Source organism: Nestor notabilis, unplaced genomic scaffold (genome assembly GCF_000696875.1).
Source record: "Nestor notabilis isolate BGI_N333 unplaced genomic scaffold, ASM69687v1 scaffold29375, whole genome shotgun sequence".
Classification (NCBI taxonomy): Eukaryota; Metazoa; Chordata; class Aves; order Psittaciformes; family Psittacidae; genus Nestor; species Nestor notabilis.
The window spans coordinates 9104-29990 of record NW_009928376.1 but is presented as its reverse complement, the minus strand read 5'-3'; the positions used below and the strand labels follow the sequence as shown (position 1 = coordinate 29990).

The window sequence follows — 20887 nt, the reverse complement described above, 5'->3', positions numbered from 1 at the left end:
GTCGTGATGACTTGAATGAAATCGTGATCCTTGCACTGTTGCAGCATGAGAACATCATCGCATACTACAATCACTTCATGGATAACACCACGCTGCTGATTGAGCTGGAATACTGTAATGGTGAGAACCCTAATCCCACTTACAAACGGGCGGCTGCCACATTGCGATGTCATCCTTCTGCAGAACCTTCAGGGAGTCTTCCTGGGGTGTCCTCTAGGGAGCAGAGGAGAATTCTGCTGCATAGCTACTGAAGATGGGATTGAAAGCCCTTCTGACTGATTGATGTTTCAGGTGCCAGAGAAAGAAGCCCAGTAGTTAGTGCAGACAGTTCAGGCAGTAGGTGATTTCTGGAGCTGGTGCAGTAGAAGAAGTGGGTTATTGGTAAGGTACCAATGGCCTGGTGTTCTGTTAGTATTAGGATATAATATATGATAACTGGGGATTGGAATAGCAGCAGGATGTGATAGAGATTTGGGGTTTACTGGTAGGATGCTAACCTGACAAGGAATGTTGCTGCCTGCAGCTCTCAGCATCATTTCTTTAGCTCCGTAATTTTTAGTCTGCCGTCTTGAAATTGTGAGGTGCCCTGAAGAGTCTGCTGATTCCAGGCTTCTGTCAGCAGTGCTGCTGATGTCAAGGCTTTCTGAATTCTGCACTGATGTATTTGACAGGGCAGATGAAGGAGAAAGACAGGTCAGAGCTGGGCAGTAAGTGGGGAAAGGCAGCAACTTGTGCTTTCTGGGGCTACTCTGAACTTACAATTATTTTCTTTCTCTTTTTTAATGTATTACGTGTTTATATATAATGCTGAGCAGGACAATCTCACATGATTTGGTGTACAGGTTGTAAATGTTAATGTATTCCAAGAAGGACTTACAGGTAAGAAGTAGGGATTGCTGGCCTATCGTACGGATTCACTTTTCAGGTAGTAGCAAATGGTTGCGTTGTAAAAGAAGCATCTCTGCTTAAGCTTAGATATGCCAATGAAGTTCTTAAGAAAAACTTAGTTTTGTGAGTACCTGACCAGTTTAAGTGAGGAGTGCTGAGGAAGAGCTGTTGTGATTCATCAGATCCCTTAGGAGATTTGAGTATTCCCAGTAGTACCTGAGCAGAGAAATTGCTACCATTAACTAAGATGAACCTCTCTGTCATCTCGTTCACTTCTAATTACAGGAGGGAACCTCTACGATAAGATTCTGCGGCAGAAAGACAAGTTGTTTGAAGAAGAGGTAATTTGGACTTGTTTGAGGGAACAATGGGGCTGGCCTAATGTTCTGGGGATCTGCCTGGTTATCTGAGTATACAATATCTTTTCCATGGTGCTGGTGGCAAGGAATTTCTGTGTATGTCTGGGGACTTACATCCTTCCTCTCCTATTGAATATTTCAAGCATCTATGGACTATCAAAACGTTGTTTATTTTCCTTTTTGTCTGTCCATAAGCAACGTAAACTTGGAAGGGAGGAATAATGAAAGAGTGCTCAACTGACTTTGGTCACCTTCTTGTCTTGGCTAACGTTTAACTTTAAAACTTCTTCCTGTGTTTGTTCCTAGTTGGTACTAAATTTCTCTCTCTTCTTAACCATTTTGTAGGTTCTTTTCTGAGTAATAACCGTGAATCTGTCTCACCACAGACTTCTTTTTTTCCCTTGTTCCTTTTTCTCTCTTTATTTTTTTTAAACTTATTTTCTGCTGTATGCTTTCACCTCAAGCTGAGGTGGTTAATGATTATTCTTATTTATGATTCCTAAGGCCTTCCATCTCACAGGGCATGTTAAATGGTTACAGTTCATATGCCAGAGAGCCCAACTGTACATCTTTCCCAGGTGGTTGTTGGCTGTCATTCCTAAGTCTTTTCACTCATTGAATCCTGTGATGCTTGTCAGGACAGACACTATGAACAGCACTAGGACAGTCTACCTGTGGAATGTCTTTTCAGAGATTTCCAAAACAGGAAATTCAAAATTTTCATGCTCCTGAAAGAGCATCTAAATGGTCTCGTCAGGCCCTCTTGCTGTGACTCTGTGTGACGGGGGCGTATGGGGTTTGGTGTTTTGTCGGGATTTTGTTTTGTTGGGATATTTTTTTTGTAAGCCTCAAACAATGTTTTTCTTTCTACCTTTGCAGATGGTTGTTTGGTATCTTTTTCAAATTGCATCAGCTGTGAGCTGCATTCATCGAGCAGGAATTCTTCACAGGTAGGTGTGGCATGTGGTGACACTGAGGTAATCAGTGCGGTTCGTGGATGTGAGTGCAGAACTCCTCTAAGTAGCCTTTGCTTCTCTATTTAAAGCAAGCACTGAACTTCTCTCTGAAGCATAACTGGGCTGCCTAGATGTTAAGTATCACTTCTGTAAAGAATTTATTGGGCTGGAAACAGTCTTGTGATAAATGTGCAAGAAATTCTATATATGAAGATGGAATTGCTGCCTTTGATGCTGCTGCTTTGTGAACAAAGAGTTAATCCATGTAGAAAGGAGGTAAATTGGCCCTTTATTTCCAGAGCACATAAATGATGTTTGCTAAAATGGGTAGGAAGAACAGTTAACACAGGCCAAAGGTACTTCCTACCCACTCTGCGATTAATAGCTTCAAACCAACATGAGCATCCTTCTGTAATTCCTGGAGGCTAACAGTGATGAAGACTTTGCATTGCTGTAATATAATCCCTGAGAAGATTTGTGCTGCATTTGGCTGAATCTCATTTCTTTGGCCTGTTATTTAAGGAAGTAATACAGCTTGTTAGCTTGTAGCGGTAATTCTGACATTGACTGAGATTTTAATGAGTAGCTGATTGCCTTTATCTGTTGCCCTTTTCTGTTTGGGAGGGGTAAGTTTAATGTCTTACACTTGCTTCAAGGAGGCCATGATGTTCTGTGGAGTACCACATGTGTGAGCAGCTGTTCCCAGCATGGTTGGATTGTGTGCTGCAGAACATCCTTCTGTAACTAATGAGCACAGCCGTGGAGGATGTTTTCTGTGGGATAACATCCTGGTTGCTGCCATTCTGAATCTTTGGTAGTTGGAAGCCTTGCTAATGGAGGGTTGGTACCCTGCACTCGACAAAGTAGTGCCTAAGTTTTTGGCCTAAAGCAGATGTTGTGTCTGTCCTGCTTTGCAGTGATTTCCTGCTTACCACCTCTGTTGCCCATCTTCACAGCAGGGTTCACAGTCTAGGAACATGTGTGGCCCCAAATCCTTCCATAATAACGAATTGAACAGTTATTTAAATGTTTGCAGTGATTTCCTTCTGCTGCAGACATTGTCAGAGTGACCCAGGACTTTGCGATGCCCCAAGTGGATGAATGCAAAGTGCTGCTTTACTTGATGTCCTGATCTACACTGGGAAGTTGTTGGTACGTTAGGAAAAGGGGGTGTTATGAGGTGTTGGCCATGGGAAGCATATCATACTTGCGGGGGCTTCCTTTCCATATTTACAGCCTCTTGTATTGATCTCTGAAACTGCATATGAATTATGCTGTGTGGGAGAAAGTGTTTTCAATGAGTTTTGGAATTCAGCATTTTTGATCAGTGTTTTGATTTTGGGAGTAGAACGTCATGTTATAAAGAGTTATTCTTGAGGCATGAGGTGAAGGGATGTTAAGTTTAAGTTCTAGAGTGTCATCTGTTTCACACTCTCTGTGTTTATATTTGCATATGTACATATTTATGCGTACATTTATGTTTTTGGTGAGCTCAGTGACTCCTGGCTTGGGTCTATCTATAAAACAGAAAAAATAAGACTGCATAATGACCTTCATATGAGAAGAGACTGAGAGGGGGAAAAGAGCTGTCTTTGATCTGTGGCCTTTATATAGGTGTCTGGAGCCTGAGCTGTTTAGACTGTGTTGAGTTTGCACAAGGATGTGGTAAAATATGGGTAAACTGCAGTTACTGCTCCAGTACTTGGGATCAAATTGCCTTTGGAGAGCTCTGTGTGTGCGCGAGAGAATAGACTAGCAAGTACCTCATTTGGGGGGGAGGTATAGTAATGTGTGGGAAACTGTGAAATCTAGAGATATATTGGTGTGTCTGCATTTCTTTTTCTCCTTTCAGAGACATAAAGACATTAAATATCTTTCTAACCAAGGCAAACCTGATTAAATTGGGAGACTATGGGTTGGCAAAGAAGCTGAACTCTGAGTACTCTATGGCTGAGACTGTGAGTATCTGCTGCCTTTGTGTGCAAACTGAGGTGTGTTTTTCTTTCATCTCTGCATGCCTTGCAGAAGATCAGGGATGCTGTACATTCTTGCTGCTTGTTTTCTGTAGTTTTCCTTTCCCTCTCCTCTTGATTTCCCTCAGTGTTACCTCACTAACGTTGGCATATTTGCTGGTGTGTGGCAGCCTGCAGTTGTCCTTGCCCCCAGCTTACCTTTTGGAGGTTTGTGTCTCTGCAAAGTAGTAGTAGACTAAAGGTAAGTGTCACTGTGGGCATGGAACTGTGCCAGTATAGCCATGCTAGAGAGCACTGCTTTTCTTTTGCTGGTACTGAGGCTTGGTACTTCCAAAGGTGAATCTACGTTGTATGAAGGCAGTGCTGTCCAAAGGTGCAGGGACAGCAGTACAGTTATATCAACATGGCACTCTTCCCTCTGGGCTAGTTAAGCCCAACTTAGCAAATTAAATGAATTTGGTCGTGCTCCTGTGCTAACAGGGGCGTTTTACCTGAGCTGGATCTGATATAGCTTGAATGTGCTTGCCTGTTATTGCACTGTGCCATAGATAGGTCTCCAATCTCTTTTAATATCAGATTCTGAACTGAATTACAAAGAAGCAAGAAAGGCACTTGTGCTTCTTAGGATAACTAGGAATATAGTTTGTTGGTAATGCTCTTGGAGGGAGGCAAAGCTTTGTAGGAGAGATTAATTCTTCCAGAAGGCTGTCAAGCCTGGCTTTGTTCCAGACTGTTCCAGAAAGTGGTTTTGCAACCAGAGTTAATGGCACAGGGTGGGCTGTATTGCAGGCACCTGAGAGGCTCAGCTTGGATTTCCCAGCTCCATTAATTTCTGTGGTGAGCACTAGGCTTGGAAAAGGAGATACTGTCTCAAGCTCCTATCTACTAAAGGCCTTTATTATAGTTTGGGATGCAAGCCAGCTTGCACTTCCACTTACCAGGCCCTATTATTACATTTAATGCACGCTATTGGTGTTCTGTTAGGATGTGTAGTTAAATACTTGCCAACCTCCTTCCAGAACATGGAAGCTATTGTACAACTGCAGTCAGTGGGAACTCAAGGCTACTGCATAAAGCCCTCTCTGAGCTGGGCTACAGCAAAACCACTGCCATTTTGTCATGTTTTTCATGGCCTTTTGGCTTTGAGGGGAAGGGCGGTCTGTGCTGTGAATTTCCAGGTTTGGTTTCGCCTGTTGTGTGTATGCACCTGCACATGCAAGGGGTTTTTCTTTTTACCTTTTTCACTTCAGGAAAATTTTGAACTACTTCAACCATATTTCATTCTGTATATGCTGGGTGTGCTCTGGGCTAGTTGCTCTGTTTATGATCTAATGACCAGTGGCAGTCTGGAAGTCATCTTTTGTGAAATGAGTGCAGGACATGTTACTGTCAGTGTTTGTAGCAGTCAAATTATGATTTTGTAAAATGTTTGTCTTGCTCACTAACCTTGATTTTTCAATTTATCATTCTGTCTCCCATTTACCAAAAAGATACAGAAAACATGTCTGTCTTACAGAAAGCTTATGTTATGCTTTGCTTAAAACAAGGCTTAGGTGCAGCGTCCTAGTTCTCCATATAATACTGTGCTTCTAAATGTTCCTGTGGCTAGGACTCCTGTAGGTCTGTAGCTGTCATGCTCTCTAACAGGAAATGAAAGGGAGATGGCAGATTCCGAATGTACCCATCAGGTATCTGGTGCACTAGAAGAGCCTAAATGAAGGGCAAGCTTCCCTCGGGGCTTTGCTGAGAGAGTTGAAAAGAGGGCAACTATAAATATTTCCCCTTCTTCTAAATTCTGTCTTTCTCATTTTATTTTGTTGTCTAGTTCCTTGCTAGGGAATGAGCTCTATTCATCTGGAAGCTTCATTCTTGCACCTTTTATCATGTTTGTTCTGTCTCAAGCAACGCCACTATTTCTGTTGTACCTGGGAGGATTTCTGTATTTAAGTGCTGGCTTTGGGGATCTTTTGTGTGATGGGGGGTTGTTTTAAACCAGTGGTTTGGGTAAGCCCACTTCTGAAGTGAAAGCCTTTCAGGTGGCACTCAAGCCAGCTTTTTACTTACTGAACCAAAAGTAACCTCTTTTTCATCAGAGACAGAGTAGCCTTTGTTCTGGCAGTACCTTGTGATCAGGAAGAGCATGTCCATATCCATGGGCTGGCATCTGTGTTTGGAAGCTTTGCTAGATCCCTTTTTCTCCAGCCTCTTATGAGGGTTTCCATATGTGCTGGGTCAGTATGTAAGCCCCTGGTTACCTCTTAAATGTAGTATATTTAAGAAAGGGGCAAGTCCTTGCTGTGTTCTTCAGACTATTACTTCATTGAGAAGTATGTACCACATCAGGAGCTGAGCAGAGATCTAGAATCTTCTAAGAAACTCAGGCACAGGCTTGTGGATGAGAAGGGAAGAAGTGTGCTTCTTGTTCCCATCCCTCAGCGTGTTGGTGGGGTGTGTCATGTGTCGCTTCAGTGCTGCATCAGAGCTGCACCTAGCTCTGAGCTCATGGGTCTGTTCATGTGTGAACGTGATGGATGCAGAGTTCCTGAATTGAAGGCTGCTGAATCGTTTCTGGGTTTTGAATGGTTTTGGTTTGTTTTATTTCCTAGCTGGTGGGAACTCCATATTACATGTCCCCAGAACTCTGCCAGGGTGTGAAATACAACTTCAAATCAGATATTTGGGCTGTGGGTTGCGTCATCTTTGAGCTGCTTACTCTGAAGAGGACCTTTGATGCTACTGTAAGTCTGCAAACCAGGATGGACTGAGTAACCTTATTTTTATCATCATGACATTCACACTTGGCTCGTAGTTTTCTTAACTCAAGTTTTTCTTTCATTGTTTAAATCTGCTGATTAAGAAAACAGTGGCCTGGGAGTGCCAGAGCAAATGCCTGCATGATTTCTTCTACCTTGCGCTGCAGGTGCCTCTCTGGCTTTTCCCAAACCCCACCCAGTCTGCAGCCACAAGCTGTGCTAATCTGTATCATTGTTGTGGGCAAAACATCCTTTTCTTTATAATGAGGAAGTTTGTGATTGTGGTTGGTTTGTTTGTTTTCCCAGCATTACTAGCTGTGAATTTTCTGTGCAGGGTTCTGTAGCAAAAACTTCCAGCCTTCTGATGTTATGGGATTTAATCCTATTATCCTTTCTCAAAGTTTGGGTGCAAGAGAAGTGTGGTCAAGGTGGCATGGGGAAGGTGAAAGGAAGCATTGCTGGCTGGCATATATGATTTGCCAGCTTTTGCCATGAGATAGCTAGCTACCATGGTGCAAGATTTAGTAACCCTTAAAAAGACAACATGAAAATGCCATCCTTTCCTGGCTTCCTCTCATCATGGATACCAAGTCCCTAGTAACTTTGCTGCTGTGTGGTCTTTCGATGGTAATATGCTCCATAGGAGATGCCATGCAGAGAGAAACCTATCATCACCCTGCTGTTAGGGAATTGGGTGAAAAGCTGGATTTTGCCACCAAGTCCCAGCTATCAGAGATACCACTTCTGCGGGAATTATTAGGTTTCTGTAAAACTGCTAGGCAGAGAAGAAGGTTGTGTCTAGATCAGAGAAGGAGGAGGAAAACAATAGTGGCCTGTAGCGTCTCTTCCCATTGGACACGTCCAATTCAATGGTTTCTGTTTTCTGCCTAGAATCCCCTGAACTTGTGTGTGAAGATTGTACAGGGGAATCGCGCTATGGAGGTTGATTCCACTGTTTACTCCCGAGAGCTGATCCAGATGGTAAATTCCTGCCTTGATCAGGTTGGTGAAATGCTTTTTAATTTTTAGACACCCCTTCCCAGCTGCGTAGTCCATGGAGTTCAGGGTGAAGGGGAGCAACATGCCTGTTCCAGCATGAGGGCTGTTGATGCAGGGTAATTTCTGTGAGGCCTGAGGCATCACTAAGGCTGGGCTTCCTCTGAGAGCATTGTCTCCAGGTACCATTCACTCATGCAGGCTCTGGAGGAGTGCTGGGTTTACTCTGATGACAATTACTCAATGGGCTGGCAGAAGCAATTATTTTGTAATGCAGTGGTGAGGAGGTGGAAGCATCATCTCAGTACAATCTCTGAAGGTTCTGGCTTTCTGACTGTGACTCTCTTCCTGTAGGGAATTAATTTCTTTAAAGCAAACACAGTATTGATACCTTCTGAGCATGGAAGTCCCTCCTGTACATCCCTGGCATTAATTCCTATTCATTCCAACTATTTGAATCAATTCTTTTCTCTTCTGAAGGAAGTCAGGGAAGGAAGTCCATGCAGACCTGAATGATGTCTTCTGGCCCAAGATTTTGTTGTAGATGATGAGCATTTCCCAAGGAATGACTTCTTGTTCTCGCTTCTTTCAGGATCCAGAGAAGAGACCCACAGCAGATGAACTGCTTGAACATCCCCTTCTCAGCAAACGCCGGAGGTAATCAGATGGTCTTGCCTGTAAGCTGGAACGTGGTGTCAGGGAGAACAGGAGTGTTTGTTTAGACTAGTGGCATTTATGCGTCTGTAGCAAAGTCCTTAAGTTAATTTGGCCTGATGTGAGGCAGTTATTGAAATACACTGCATCCTCTTTAGAAGTGCCTTCTTGCTGTCTTGTCTTCTGGTCCAGTGTTCTGTTGGTGCATGTGTATGGTGGGAAAGGTCTCTGTCCCCTTTCTCTTAGAACCTGTTATATTGAGAACCTTGAGGCATTCCTTTCTGAGGTTCCTTTGAGGAATGCTGGTTCCCGCTTTTTAAATCTCTGTGAATGAAAGGTCACAGAGATCCTCCTATAATCGCTGGACAAGGCCTTTCAAAATATCCTGCAATATAGGGACTTGCTTTCTCCCTTGGTTGTCTCCCATTTCTGGAGAGAGTTGCATTGAAAATGGCCCATTTTAGCTTAGTTTGACCATCAAGCCTGCACACACTGTCTTTTTATGAAAGGTGGACAATAATTCTGGACTCTTTGGAGCCTACATGGGTTGCTTTGGGAACAACAGACTTAGTCCTTTATACCAAGATTCTTTTACTGGGTGGTCAGCAAAGTTTGAGTTTTGTCTTGCTGTATGCACTGGTGAAAGCCCAAATCCTGATAATGTTTAGCCACTTAAGGTCATTCTTGTGCAATCTGGATATTGGTTGGCTGTGTTCTCGTATATGTGTAGTTTGTTGTCCTCAGCTCTCCTACAAGTTTGTTAGCTATATGGTACATTACTTCTGCCCTACTTACTGTGTATTGCTGTGAGCTGGCAAACAGCTGCCATGTTTCCTCCAAGTGGGAGCAGCTTTCCATTGGAAAGGAAAGCAGTCTCTGTGTGCTGCCTGTCAGTAGATTGCTTTGGGCAATGTTACTGTTTCCTAAAATGCTTTTTCTCCTTTGGCAGGGAGATGGAAGAGAAAGTCACACTGCTTAATGGGCCAAATAAGCGACCAAGGTAATTATTTGGGCATGTGTTTGAATGGAATTCTGGAGAGAACAGCTCCCCAGAGAGGAACTTTGCTGAGAGTGCTAGTCTGTGACAACCTTAATGGAATAGTGTAGGTTCCTAATTCCTAAATGCGAGGAATTTGACATAGTTGTCCCATGTTTTACTCTGCCTTTTATATCCTGCTTATTTGTATGGCTGGAGCCTTACCTCAGCAGGTCCCACACAGTTCTAATCTGTCCCACTGAGGATGTAGTCTTTACAGACTACATATCTGACGTGATGTAGATCCCTCCTTTCATTTTTTTAGGAATATGACTGTCTGTTGAATATCCAATGAATATAAATATCTTTCATAAAACTGGGTATATGCAGAGGTTGCTCTGTGAAGCAGGTAGCTCGCTTGACATGTATAGCTCTTTTTCTGTTGATCTGTTAGATAGAATTTGACCTTTATTCCTCATGAACTTGGAAGTACGATCTGAGCACTTCATGTGAATACTCCATTTCATGGGTTGCTTGCAAACAGTTTGCTTTGATTACAACTTCCATCTTGCAGTCTGCTTGTGAATTGATTCTTACCTGCATTGAAGAGTTACATTTTTGCCCTCGGATAGAAGCCTGTAGTTAAAATATAGAGGAGAGAGGGAGATCAGAAGCTTTTGGATGCTTCTGTATTGTGAGCAAGATTTCATGACCATTTGTAAGGCTCTCATGTTTCACAAATGAGAACAGCTCCATCACTATTCAGTGGAAGCCCATCCTTTCTAAATCACATCAAATTGGATTGTAGGCTTTTTAAGATGCTTCCTGGAGGCTACTTTCTCTGCTGCTCTGGGACAGATTTGATCCTGAATCTCAATAGCAGTTGAGGCCTCATGACCACCCAACAGAAAGAACAGTTTATGAAAATAAAAACCATAAATGGTTGCGAAGGGGAAACTGCTAGACAACAGTAGGAAAATGAGTGATGACAGTGAATGCAAACTCATTATTGCATGTGTGTTCTGGGGGGTCTTGTGCAGGTCAAGTACCATGAATGAGGCTCCCATTGCAGTCGTGACTTCGCGCACTAGTGAGGTGTATGTTTGGGGGGGTGGGAAGTCCACCCCCCAGAAGCTGGATGCCATCAAAAGTGGCTGCAGCGCACGCCAGGTGTGTGCTGGTAACACTCACTTTGCTGTGGTGACAGTGGAGAAGGAACTCTACACCTGGGTGGTAAGTGAGAGAAACTGCAGGAAGGGGTAAGGGTGGGAAAGGAGAGTCCAGATCCACTGCTGAGCATTGATGAAGCGGTTAGAATCAGATGGGCAAAATGCTTGGAAAAGGAGAAATCTGATGTGACACAGTCAGACCATCTGTTTTGGGACTGATCCAAGTCTCAAGGCAAGTGTGTTTTGGAGAGAAGTTTTCCATCGTGACAGGAAGCATATTGGTGACTTGCTGTGCACTTGAGGATTGTAGATGGTGGACTGGTAGGCCCAGACACTGAGTCAAACATCTCTTCTTCCCCTTCCTGACTACTGGAAATATGCTGGAGGCTTTGTGATGCTCTCTTGGCTTTTTGTATTTTTGAGGAAAGTTTTCCGAGATCAGAATGGATGGGGTGAGTGACCTCATTGTAATACACATCATCTGTGAGGCAACTTGTAGATGAAATCAGAGATGTCTTATACTAAACAGCTCTGGGTTTTTTTTGTGATGAGTGGTAATTTTGTGATAGTTTAAAGTGAATAAAAAAAAATGTTGGCATATCATGCATTTGAAACAATTGAATCTAGTCTTCTCAGGCTTAGATGGTATGTTACATGGAGGGGTTCTGCATCTCCAGGCTTCCACAGGCTGTTGTATTGATGATACAGAGTCTGTTAAAACAGATCAGAAAATACCGGTAGGTGGCTGATAGAAGAAAGAGATCCAAACAGGAGGAGAGCAACTTGAAATCATTTGCTGGATGTTACTGCAAGAAAGGCCACTGAGAACTTCCAGCTGGCTATTAATATTTTAGCTTTAGGTTTAACACTACTCAGAGTTGTTTTGGTTTTCCTGTAGAATTGATAGGTCTGGCCACTTCTGTGGCATTTGTTTCACGTTACGTATTTCTTTGTAGTCATCAGGATTTAGAAAAGTGGGTCAAGAAACTGAGGGACGAATTTCAGTTCTGCCAGCAGGGAGTGGGTTCTGTAGCTTGACAGATAAGGAAGGAGCAGGGATTCCTCACCAGCTGGTGACCAGAGATGGTATCGCTCTCTGTTAGTACATGAAAGCCTGTGCTGCCATTTAGAATGCTGCCTGCTGTTATCCCACATAGATAGCAGTCTCTTCCCTGGAGTAGTTAACATGCTTTCTCTTTTCTCTTTGCTGTCTTCTGTTGCTTGTTTGAGGTGCTGTAACTTGGGACCACCTCTGGCGTTGTGGATACATAATGTTAACCAAACGCTTCTGTCTTGCAGAATATGCAGGGAGGCACCAAGTTGCACGGGCAGCTGGGACATGGAGACAGAGCCTCCTACCGGCAGCCAAAGCATGTTGAGAAGCTCCAGGGAAAAGCCATTCGCCAGGTGTCCTGTGGAGATGATTTCACAGTGTGCATCACAGGTGAGAGCTGAAGGGCACCACTGTCCCCTTGCTGCGCATTGGGGGTGTTTGCTGTCACAATAACATTAGCAGAGTGCACAAAGGAGAAAGGCTCATATATTTCTCACCCCTTAGTTTTGAGACTAGTAGGGGCAGTAGTGGAGATAGATCAATGTAGTTATACAGAGGAAGATACTGACTCCCAAGAAGGCTGGGTGTTTTGCTAAGGATGTGCTCCTTTTTGGTGTTGGAGCTGGGTGTTGAGCACAGCTCCCTGTGGCTGTACAGAGTCCCTGCTCTTAAAAGTGCATGTGTTGCCTCCACACATGCCTGTATTAAAGACAGAGGAGCCTGAAGTCAAGGATGTAAATGTGTTCAAAACTCTTTCTGGACTGTGTGGAGAAAGAATCACCCAGTGATAAAAGACAATGTGTATCTGAGATTTGCTGTTTAATTCAGAAAGCTTGAGACCTGGTAGCTGTCTCTGCTCATACATGGAAATGTGTTAAGTGTGGTGTTGTCTGCTATGGAAGAATTTGAATCTTGTTTGTCTCATAAAAATAATTCTCAATAATTCCATATTATTTTACCAGTGCAAGCAGCGGTTTGACAAAGATAAGCTCAAATGCTCAGTGTGCTGGAGGAGCGACTTAGGGAGCCACAGGATAAATTTGTGGGTTTCTAGTGAAGAAAGTGGCAGGTTCAACCAAAAAGTTTTTGACACTGGTGGCCTGAAATAGCCTGCAGGTTGTAGTGTGATGTCATCCATCCTAAGATGAACAAGAAAGGATTCCATAGTCTCCTGATGACATCTTCTGCACTGAAGAGGAGGATACTTACAGAAAAAAGGTTGCTCTGGCTGTGTCCTAAGAGGTTAATGTGCAGCCTGATACAACCTCTGTGTGCTGACCAAGCTTCGCTTGTGTCCTTCAGATGAGGGCCAGGTGTATGCCTTTGGCTCAGACTATTACGGATGTGTCGGCGTTGACAAGACTTATGGCTCTGAAGTGCTTGAGCCCCTGCAGCTGGATTTCTTTCTTACCAACCCGGTGGAGCAGGTCTCATGTGGAGATAACCATGTGGCAGTGCTGACCAGAAACAGAGAAGTCTACACGTGGGGCTGTGGAGAGTACGGTAGGAACCTAAAGGCACTGGGGCACGCCTGCTTCAGAAAGCAGGTTGGCACAGGTGTGTAATGCAGGGCCTGCGTGGGGGCTGTCTGATATGCCCTGGGGATGTATAGCAAAGAACATTGCTCCTTTGGAGCTTGCTTTCCTTGTCAGGGTAGGGAACTGGGATCTGAGCCCTTGGGACTTTAATCTGGGAAGTTCTAGGGTGCCACTTGGCTTCCTTGTGGGTAGGGTACTTGTAGTGTGAGTGGGGTTGAGTCACCTTAGGGGTTGGCAGGCAGTGATGCATGTAGATGAGCGGGTTTCTAGTTCTGCAGGGAGGAGATTCCTCTGGGGCTGTGGAGAGGCAATACCATTTCTTAGGGACGGGCACCTTGTGAGGCCTTTTCTCATTGCAATGTTTCACTGATGCAGGGCGCTTGGGCTTGGATTCAGAAGAAGATCATTACACCCCTCAGAAGGTAGGTCTGTGACTACTTCTCAACATCTGCATGGGTATAAATTCAAATTGATTGCTGATTGTAAATATTAACTGTCTGAGGCTCAAGTGTATTTTTCTGAAGTACTATAGTTTGTGAGGGGTTTAACTTTGCTTCGTCATTTCATTTTGCTTCATTTCTTCCTAGACATCATAGCAGAGGGCCATACTGCTCCCAAACCAGCCAGCATCATGACTTAGAGCTGCATTGCTCTGGTCCCTGCACTGGAACTGGAAATGCCAAACTTAATGTGGTAGAAATCATAGTAGGAAATACCAAATGGAGTACCTTGGGTTTGTAGATGAAACTTGCAGTAGTGCAAACAACTGTGAGTCTTTGAATTTGACATAATGAGTTAAAGATGAGTTGAAAGTAAAACCTTCTTGAAATGTCAGTGGTAGGAATAATGGAGGTAATCTTAACCCAGTGGGGGTTAGAAACTGTCGAGGATTTGCCTGGAAGCCAAATACCTGTGATCACACAATATCACACCCACACAGCACGGACCCAGCCCTGCCCGGTGGACTGGGTCTGGTGCTTGTAGACTCCAGCTAGCCACCTGTGCACCACATTGCTGGTTCCTGTGCTGGCTCACTGGTGTCTGCTCACAAGGTCTAGAATGCCTGGGATTTCTGCATTGTGGCCAGAGTTTCAGTATGCTGTAGAATTTTTGATATTCTTGTGCCTTCATTTAAAATAACTGCATTGGCTATTGTCAGTGCCCAGACTAGCTGAGCCACTGCTCTAACCCCATATGTTTCCATGTTCCAGCTTCTATGTAGTAATGTTGGAATTTTGATCTTCTTGGGATATATTCCTTCCACATAGGTGGATGTTCCGAAGACCTTAAACATTGTGTCTGTTCACTGTGGCTGTGATGGAACTTTCCTGCTCACCCAGACAGGCAAAGTATTGGCATGTGGACTCAACGAGTTCAACAAACTGGGCCTGAATCAGTGCACATCAGGGATAATCAACCATGACGTAAGTGCATTTGGGCCCCTGGCTCCATCTCCTAGCTGTATATGAGGGAATGGAGGTTCTGTGACAGAGGCAAAGCATTCATTAGCTTTGTGCCAATTTGTTAGTTCCAGTCCAAGACAATGGATACTGGGACTGTGGGAAGAGGCAGTTTGTTTCTGTTTCCTGTGTGCCCTGGAGGCTTATGTCATATCTGGTAGTGAAACAGGTAGTGAGCTCGTCCAGAGTGATTTAGCCAGTGACATGGATTCTGGCAGTTCTTTACCATACCCATGCTGGGACTGTCTAGGTTAATGTTGTGGTCTGCCAAGACATGCTTGAGTAGTTTTTAGCTGATGAATGTGTGTTTTTTCACTCTGTGTTTACCCACGTCTTTTCTCAGACATACTGTGAGGTGCCATACGCCACTTCCCTTACTTTGGCTAAGCAGCTGTCCTTCTACAAGATTCGTACCATTTCTCCAGGGAAGACACACACAGCTTCCATTGATGGTGAGCCCTGTATATTAAGAAGTGAATACTGGTTGCTGGATTATTTTGCATCATCTTAGCCCTTTCAGCTTAGCCCTTGACACTGGGGGTTGTGCTCTTGGTAGCAAGGCTTTTGCCTGCTGCAGGAACCTAGGATTCCTGTTCGTCAGTGGTGTGGCCTCCTGGCTGGTTGAAGCAGCAACATCAGCTTCTGGGTCAGCCTTCCCTTTTCTTTAAAGGGGCAAAAAAGAATTAAAAAACTGGGGGAAGAATAGTGCTCTGGCCTAGCAGAGGGATCATTTATGACTGAGTTAGGCTTTGCTCAAGTGATGCCAGTGAGAGGGCTGTGAGGAGTCCCAGCTCCCAGCATCAGAAAAGGGGAGCAATGGGGGAGGGAACCAGGAAGGTGTTTCCAGGCTGAAGCCATTCCTCTTGGTTGGCACTGTCCCCTCCCAGCCTGGCAGGCTTTTCAGCGGAGTCCTTCCTGGTCATGGGCTGTTGCTGCTAGTTCTCTGCATGCATGGCTGCTTCCAGAGTTTGCTGTGGGCCCTTGCTGTGACTGTCTCCTCGTTCCTCCTCTCAGAGCGAGGCCGCCTGCTGACCTTCGGCTCCAACAAGTGTGGACAGCTTGGTGTTGGGGACTATAAGAAGCACCTGGGAATTAACCTGCTGGGAGGCCCCCTGGGGGGTAAGCAGGTGATAAGGGTTTCATGTGGAGATGAATTCACCATAGCTGCTACTGACGGTGAGTGGGTCTTTGCAAAGTTGTGGTGGTTTCCTTTGAACTACATATGCAGGGTGGTTAACTGCCTTCCACTGAGCATTTCCTGCAGCACTGCACCAAAATAAAGCAAGCCTCCTAGACTGGGGCTGTCTGGCCCTGTTATTAGTCCGAGTGCAGCACCAAGCATTTGCTCTCTCTGGGGCTGCAGAGTGCTGGCTTGGCAGCTCCCTTTTAGATTAGTTATCAGTTTGTTCTCTCACTGGCAAAATGGAGCTGGTGAGTTAGATACTTTGGGATAGCAGTTACAGCAGGGAGGCTGTGATCCTTGTAGCAGTTGCAGGCCATGGGAGAAGGTGGGATTTGAGGTTCCTGAATGTCTCTTTCCTCAGACAACCATATCTTTGCCTGGGGTAACGGTGGGAATGGACGTCTGGCAATGACATCGACGGAGAGAGCTCATGGCTCAGATATTTGTACCTCATGGCCTCGGCCTATATTTGGGTCATTGCATCACGTTCCAGACCTGTCATGCCGTGGTTGGCATACCATCATCATTGTTGGTAAGTGTAAGTTTAGGATGAAATTTTGGGATCTTGGTTGTGACAATTTATTGCTTGTCAGGACCTAGACTATAAATCCTGCCTGGGAACAGGCCACGTTGCTGTGGGAGAACGTGGCAAGCTGTCTGATCTCTAGGTCTGCAACACTGGCTTTATTGTGTGCCTTTGTAGGAGTAGTCTTGCTTTCCATGTGGCACTCTTAACTGAAAGTGTGCTTCTTTCCCTGCAGAAAAGGTGTTAAACTCGAAAACAATCCGATCCAACAGCAGTGGCTTGTCCATTGGAACTGGTGAGTAACCTGCCCTGGGGAGCTGTGGTTTAGGTCCATTCAGAGGTTATTTTGAGGGGGTGTGGTTTGGTTCTGCTGCATGGTTTCTCTGCATTTGAAAGGCCTCAAAGAATCGTAGCTCAAAGGCAAAAAATCTAGTTGGTGCCATGCATGGGAAGGGATGGCCCAAACCTGGGAAAGAGAGAACCGAAACAGAGAAGGAAGAACATGGATGCCTTTGTAGTTGAGGGACTTTAATTTGACAAGGAAAAGCTGAGAGGAATTCATTGAATGGAGCTGATAGAAGGACTTGGGGGTGGTGATTGATGAGAAACTCGACATGAGCAGGCAGTGTGCGCTTGCAGCCCAGAAAGCCAACCGTATCCTGGGCTGTATCAAAAGAAGCGTGACCAGCAGGTCAAAGGAGGTGATCCTGCCCCTCTACTCTGCTCTCAAGAGACCTCACTTGGAGTATTGTGTCCAGTTCTGGTGTCCTCAACATAAAAAGGACATGGAGCTGTGGGAGCAAGTCCAGAGGAGGGCCACGAGGATGATAAGAGGACTGGAGCACCTCCTGTGTGAAGATAGGCTGAGAAAGTTGGGGCTGTTCAGCCTGGAGAAGAGAAGGCTGCGTGGAGACCTCATAGCAGCCTTCCAATATCTGAAGGAGGCCTGCAAGGATGCTGGGGAGGGACTCTTCATTAGGGACTGTAGTGGTAGGACAAGGGGTAATGGCTTTAAACTTAAACAGGGGAAGTTTAGGTTAGATATAAGGAAGAAGTTCTTTACAGTGAGGGTGGTGAGGCACTGGAATAGGTTGCCCAAGGAAGTTGTGAATGCTCCAACCCTGGAGGTGTTCAAGGCCAGGCTGGACAGAGCCTTGGGCGACATAGTTTAGTGTGTGGTGTCCCTGCTCATGGCAGGGGGGTTGGAACTAGATGATCTTAAGATCCTTTCCAACCCTAACTATTCTATGATTCTATGATAAGGAAAGGGGGGCTATGGAGCAACTGCTGGAGAGATGGAATCCAGTTTCTTGGACCACTGGAAGGGCTGGGGCCAAGAAACTGTGAAAGACAGCTGCACACAAGCCCTTTTTGGGAGGCCTGCAGGGAGTGTTAGGATATAAGCTGTTGAGGGAGGTGCAGCTAGCATGTGCTTTTACTGTGGCCATACAGCCCAAATTTCTGCATTTTCTCTGCTCCAGGTGGGGTTTGGCACAGGAATAGCAGAAGTGGGAAAAGTATAAAGTTTTCATTCTTGTTTGCTAGTGGCTCAGAGCTGCACAACTGGAGGAGGAGAGGAAGAGGATAATGAACAGGAAGCGGAGACCCCCCATTCCAGTGGAGGCTTTCGGGGAACCATGGAAGCAGATCGTGAGCTGGGGGGCTGGATCAGCACCACAGAAGCTAAGGGAGGCAACGGTGCTGACAGCAGCTCTTGCCCTGGCTGGCTGCGGAAGGTAATGTAGTGTCTCAGAAATGCCTTAAAATGGGGACCTAGGCTGCGGAAAAGCATGAGGCCACTGCCACATTTAAGGGATGCTCTGAAAGGATCTCAGCAGTGTGCTGTGAGGGGAGCCCTTTAGGCCTCTCAGCCTTTTTTACCACAAGAGGGGGTTGCTGCACTGGTTGAGGAGGTTCAGTCAGCTGCAGGCAGGCCTGACAGTGCTGCTGTTGTGTATCCAGGAGCTGGAGAATGCTGAATTCATCCCAATGCCTGACAGCCCCTTTCCTTTGAGCATGGCATCTTCAGAGCCAGAGAAGGAGACTCTCCCTTACCAGAAACTTCAAGGACTCAAAGTGGCCTCTGAGGAACCTGTTGGATTAAACAAGCCCCAAATGGAGCCCTGGGTAATGTTATGCAAGAGAATGTGTGGCTAAAAGCTCTTGGGGACTGTAAACGGCAAAGTTTGAATTATGGGGAGAGCTGAGAAAAGGGTGTTGGATTGGCCTCATTTGTCTGGATGAGGAAGAGAGGGCTGTTGATATTGGAGATGATGCTGCAAAGAGAACAGTTCACAGGAATCTAGAACACAAAGCTGGGGCTTGGCCAGATTGAAAATAATGAGATCAGTTCTGTGGGAAAATGTGGTTAATGCAATTGGGAAAAAAAGGAGAAACCTAGGGCCCAAACACCTAGCAGAAGAGAGAAATTTAGAAAGCAGACATTGCTGTGAGACAGGAAGAACTGATACAGGAAATCACTGAGAAATTATAACCTGTGACACTATCTTATTCCAGGACATTTCTGTCCCAAGAGAACAGATCCCCAGTGTAGCAAAAGGGTGGTAAACCAGGTAGATGTTGGCGATAGGAGTATAAGAGCAGCTTTCTCAGAAGAAGGAGGAAGTTAGTGGCACTCACCCCTGGCCTGACTTCCCTCTGTGTCTCCGCAGCCTACTTGCCTGAGTCCAACCTTGCCGTGCGGTGAAGGGAAGGCCGCGTCTCCTGCTGCAGGCTGCATGTGCAGTGCTCTGCAGGTGGAGGTGACACACCTCCGAGGCCTGGTCTTACAGTGTCTGGATGATCAGAAGAAGCTGCAGCAGGAAACTGTTCGTCTGAGTGCCCAGCTCCAGCGGTTCTGCAGGGGGACGGAGGGAATGCAGCAGGTGAGGACAGCTCTGGGCTCACCGTGCTTGTGTGTAGATTGTGGAGGCTGTGCAGAAAGAAGCAGCTCTTAATGGATGTCTCTCTCAGAACAGAAAGAGGGCACTTGAACAGAGTGCCTGTCTCTTGACAGCAGACTGTTCGAGCTGCTGATGCAGGCGCTGGTAGAAGCTACGGGAATGAAGTCAAGAAGACAGTTTCACTTGAGGACAGCCCAGTCCTTGAGGGACCTGGGATCCCACTTTATTTCTCCTTATGAGAAGGAATGAGTAGTCAGATGTTTTGGAGAGTCCCAAATGGCAGTGGAGAACAGGAACTGTGCCATGTATGGCTCCTGGCTTTTTTGTAGCTAGTCCTAGATGTGTTTGGGTAATTGCTGTGTGTTTTGGCAGGTGGAAGTTAATTCCAAAGGAACACAGACAGCCAAAGAGGAGATGGAAGTGGATCCGAAACCTGACTTGGATTCAGATTCCTGGTGTCTCCTGGGAACGGACTCGTGCCGCTCCAGCCTCTAGTCTCCTGAGCCCACTGGGATCCATCTAACTTCACAGCACACTAACCGAATGCAGAGAGCGGCTTTCCTGGCTTCAGGTCACTCGCAGACAAGGAGCGAGGCCGGAGGCTCCAGAGCAGCACCCATGTACGTTTGATATGAACTAGGAGTGAGTTTGAGAGGGCAAAGGCCATTGAGCTCTAGGCCAGCTCAGTGATTGAAGCAGCAGCAGCTCCTCTTTGTACCTTACCTGTTAACTCTGCACTCGACGCAGAATGGCCCCATTACGGCGATGGCTCCAGTAGTGGCTTGTGGCCTTACCATTGTTTCACTGCTTTCTGGGAGCTGCCTTTGGGACCCCAGTATTCATCACTGCATCTCTAGATGAGAGGAGGAGACATGTTTTGTACTGAAGCTGGCTGAACCCTAAGACGTGCCACCTTCACTTCAGAGGGGTGAAGCACTGGGATCCTCTCCTGACCACATGGTAAGGCCTAGCCGGTGAGGCTGTTCCCCTCTGCTTAGGGGCAGAGGGAGCAGAGAACGTCTCATTCTGGAGGCAATGGAGATCTTCCTTTTGGGGAGATAATGGTAGACAGCATGTCCCTGGCCTCGAGGCACAGCTTCTGGCCATGTGGCTGTTTCCAGTGTCCTGTACAGATAGAGTTTAAAGGCTTTGTTCTGGGTGCCTAGAGCTTTCCACCTTCCAGGTAATGCACCAAGATGAGTTAATCGGGTGTCATTTCCAATAGCAGTAGCAGGGACTGTCTCAGATGGGATCTCTAGCTCTCAGTTTCAGACTACCTGCTTCCCAACCACGTGACAAGTGTCTGGGCCTCAGACTTCTAAGTCACCCATTTCTTTCCCCAGCTGTTCAGCTTGGTTTGGGTGCCAGAGCTTTTGGTTTCTTGGCATAAGCCTGTAGCTGCTCCCTGCTTGGCTTCTGTTCTGCTCAGACCCTGGTGCCCACACTCTGTGTGGGTGTGGGAAGAATCGATGTTTTTCCGCTGAAGTGTTTTGATGGAG

At 45.8% G+C, this 20887-nt stretch overlaps 1 protein-coding gene across 1 annotated transcript in view; it reads left to right on the top strand.

Moving 5' to 3' along the window:
* The window catches only part of NEK9 (NIMA-related kinase 9), a gene marked incomplete at its 5' end in the record, with an annotated part of 20404 nt that extends 72 nt beyond the window's left edge, over window positions 1-20332 (top strand). The window contains 21 exon segments of the mRNA XM_010014477.1: window positions 1-120; window positions 1174-1229; window positions 2127-2197; window positions 4056-4161; window positions 6783-6914; window positions 7821-7931; window positions 8518-8582; window positions 9529-9579; window positions 10596-10788; window positions 12024-12168; window positions 13081-13281; window positions 13692-13738; window positions 14585-14740; window positions 15120-15228; window positions 15791-15952; window positions 16321-16491; window positions 16721-16780; window positions 18031-18221; window positions 18448-18612; window positions 19158-19370; window positions 19761-20332. The exon segment at window positions 1-120 is cut by the window's left edge and continues 16 nt beyond it. Coding sequence (XP_010012779.1) covers window positions 1-120; window positions 1174-1229; window positions 2127-2197; window positions 4056-4161; window positions 6783-6914; window positions 7821-7931; window positions 8518-8582; window positions 9529-9579; window positions 10596-10788; window positions 12024-12168; window positions 13081-13281; window positions 13692-13738; window positions 14585-14740; window positions 15120-15228; window positions 15791-15952; window positions 16321-16491; window positions 16721-16780; window positions 18031-18221; window positions 18448-18612; window positions 19158-19370; window positions 19761-19883 — 2648 coding nt within the window.
* Window positions 20333-20887: the final 555 nt, after the last annotated feature.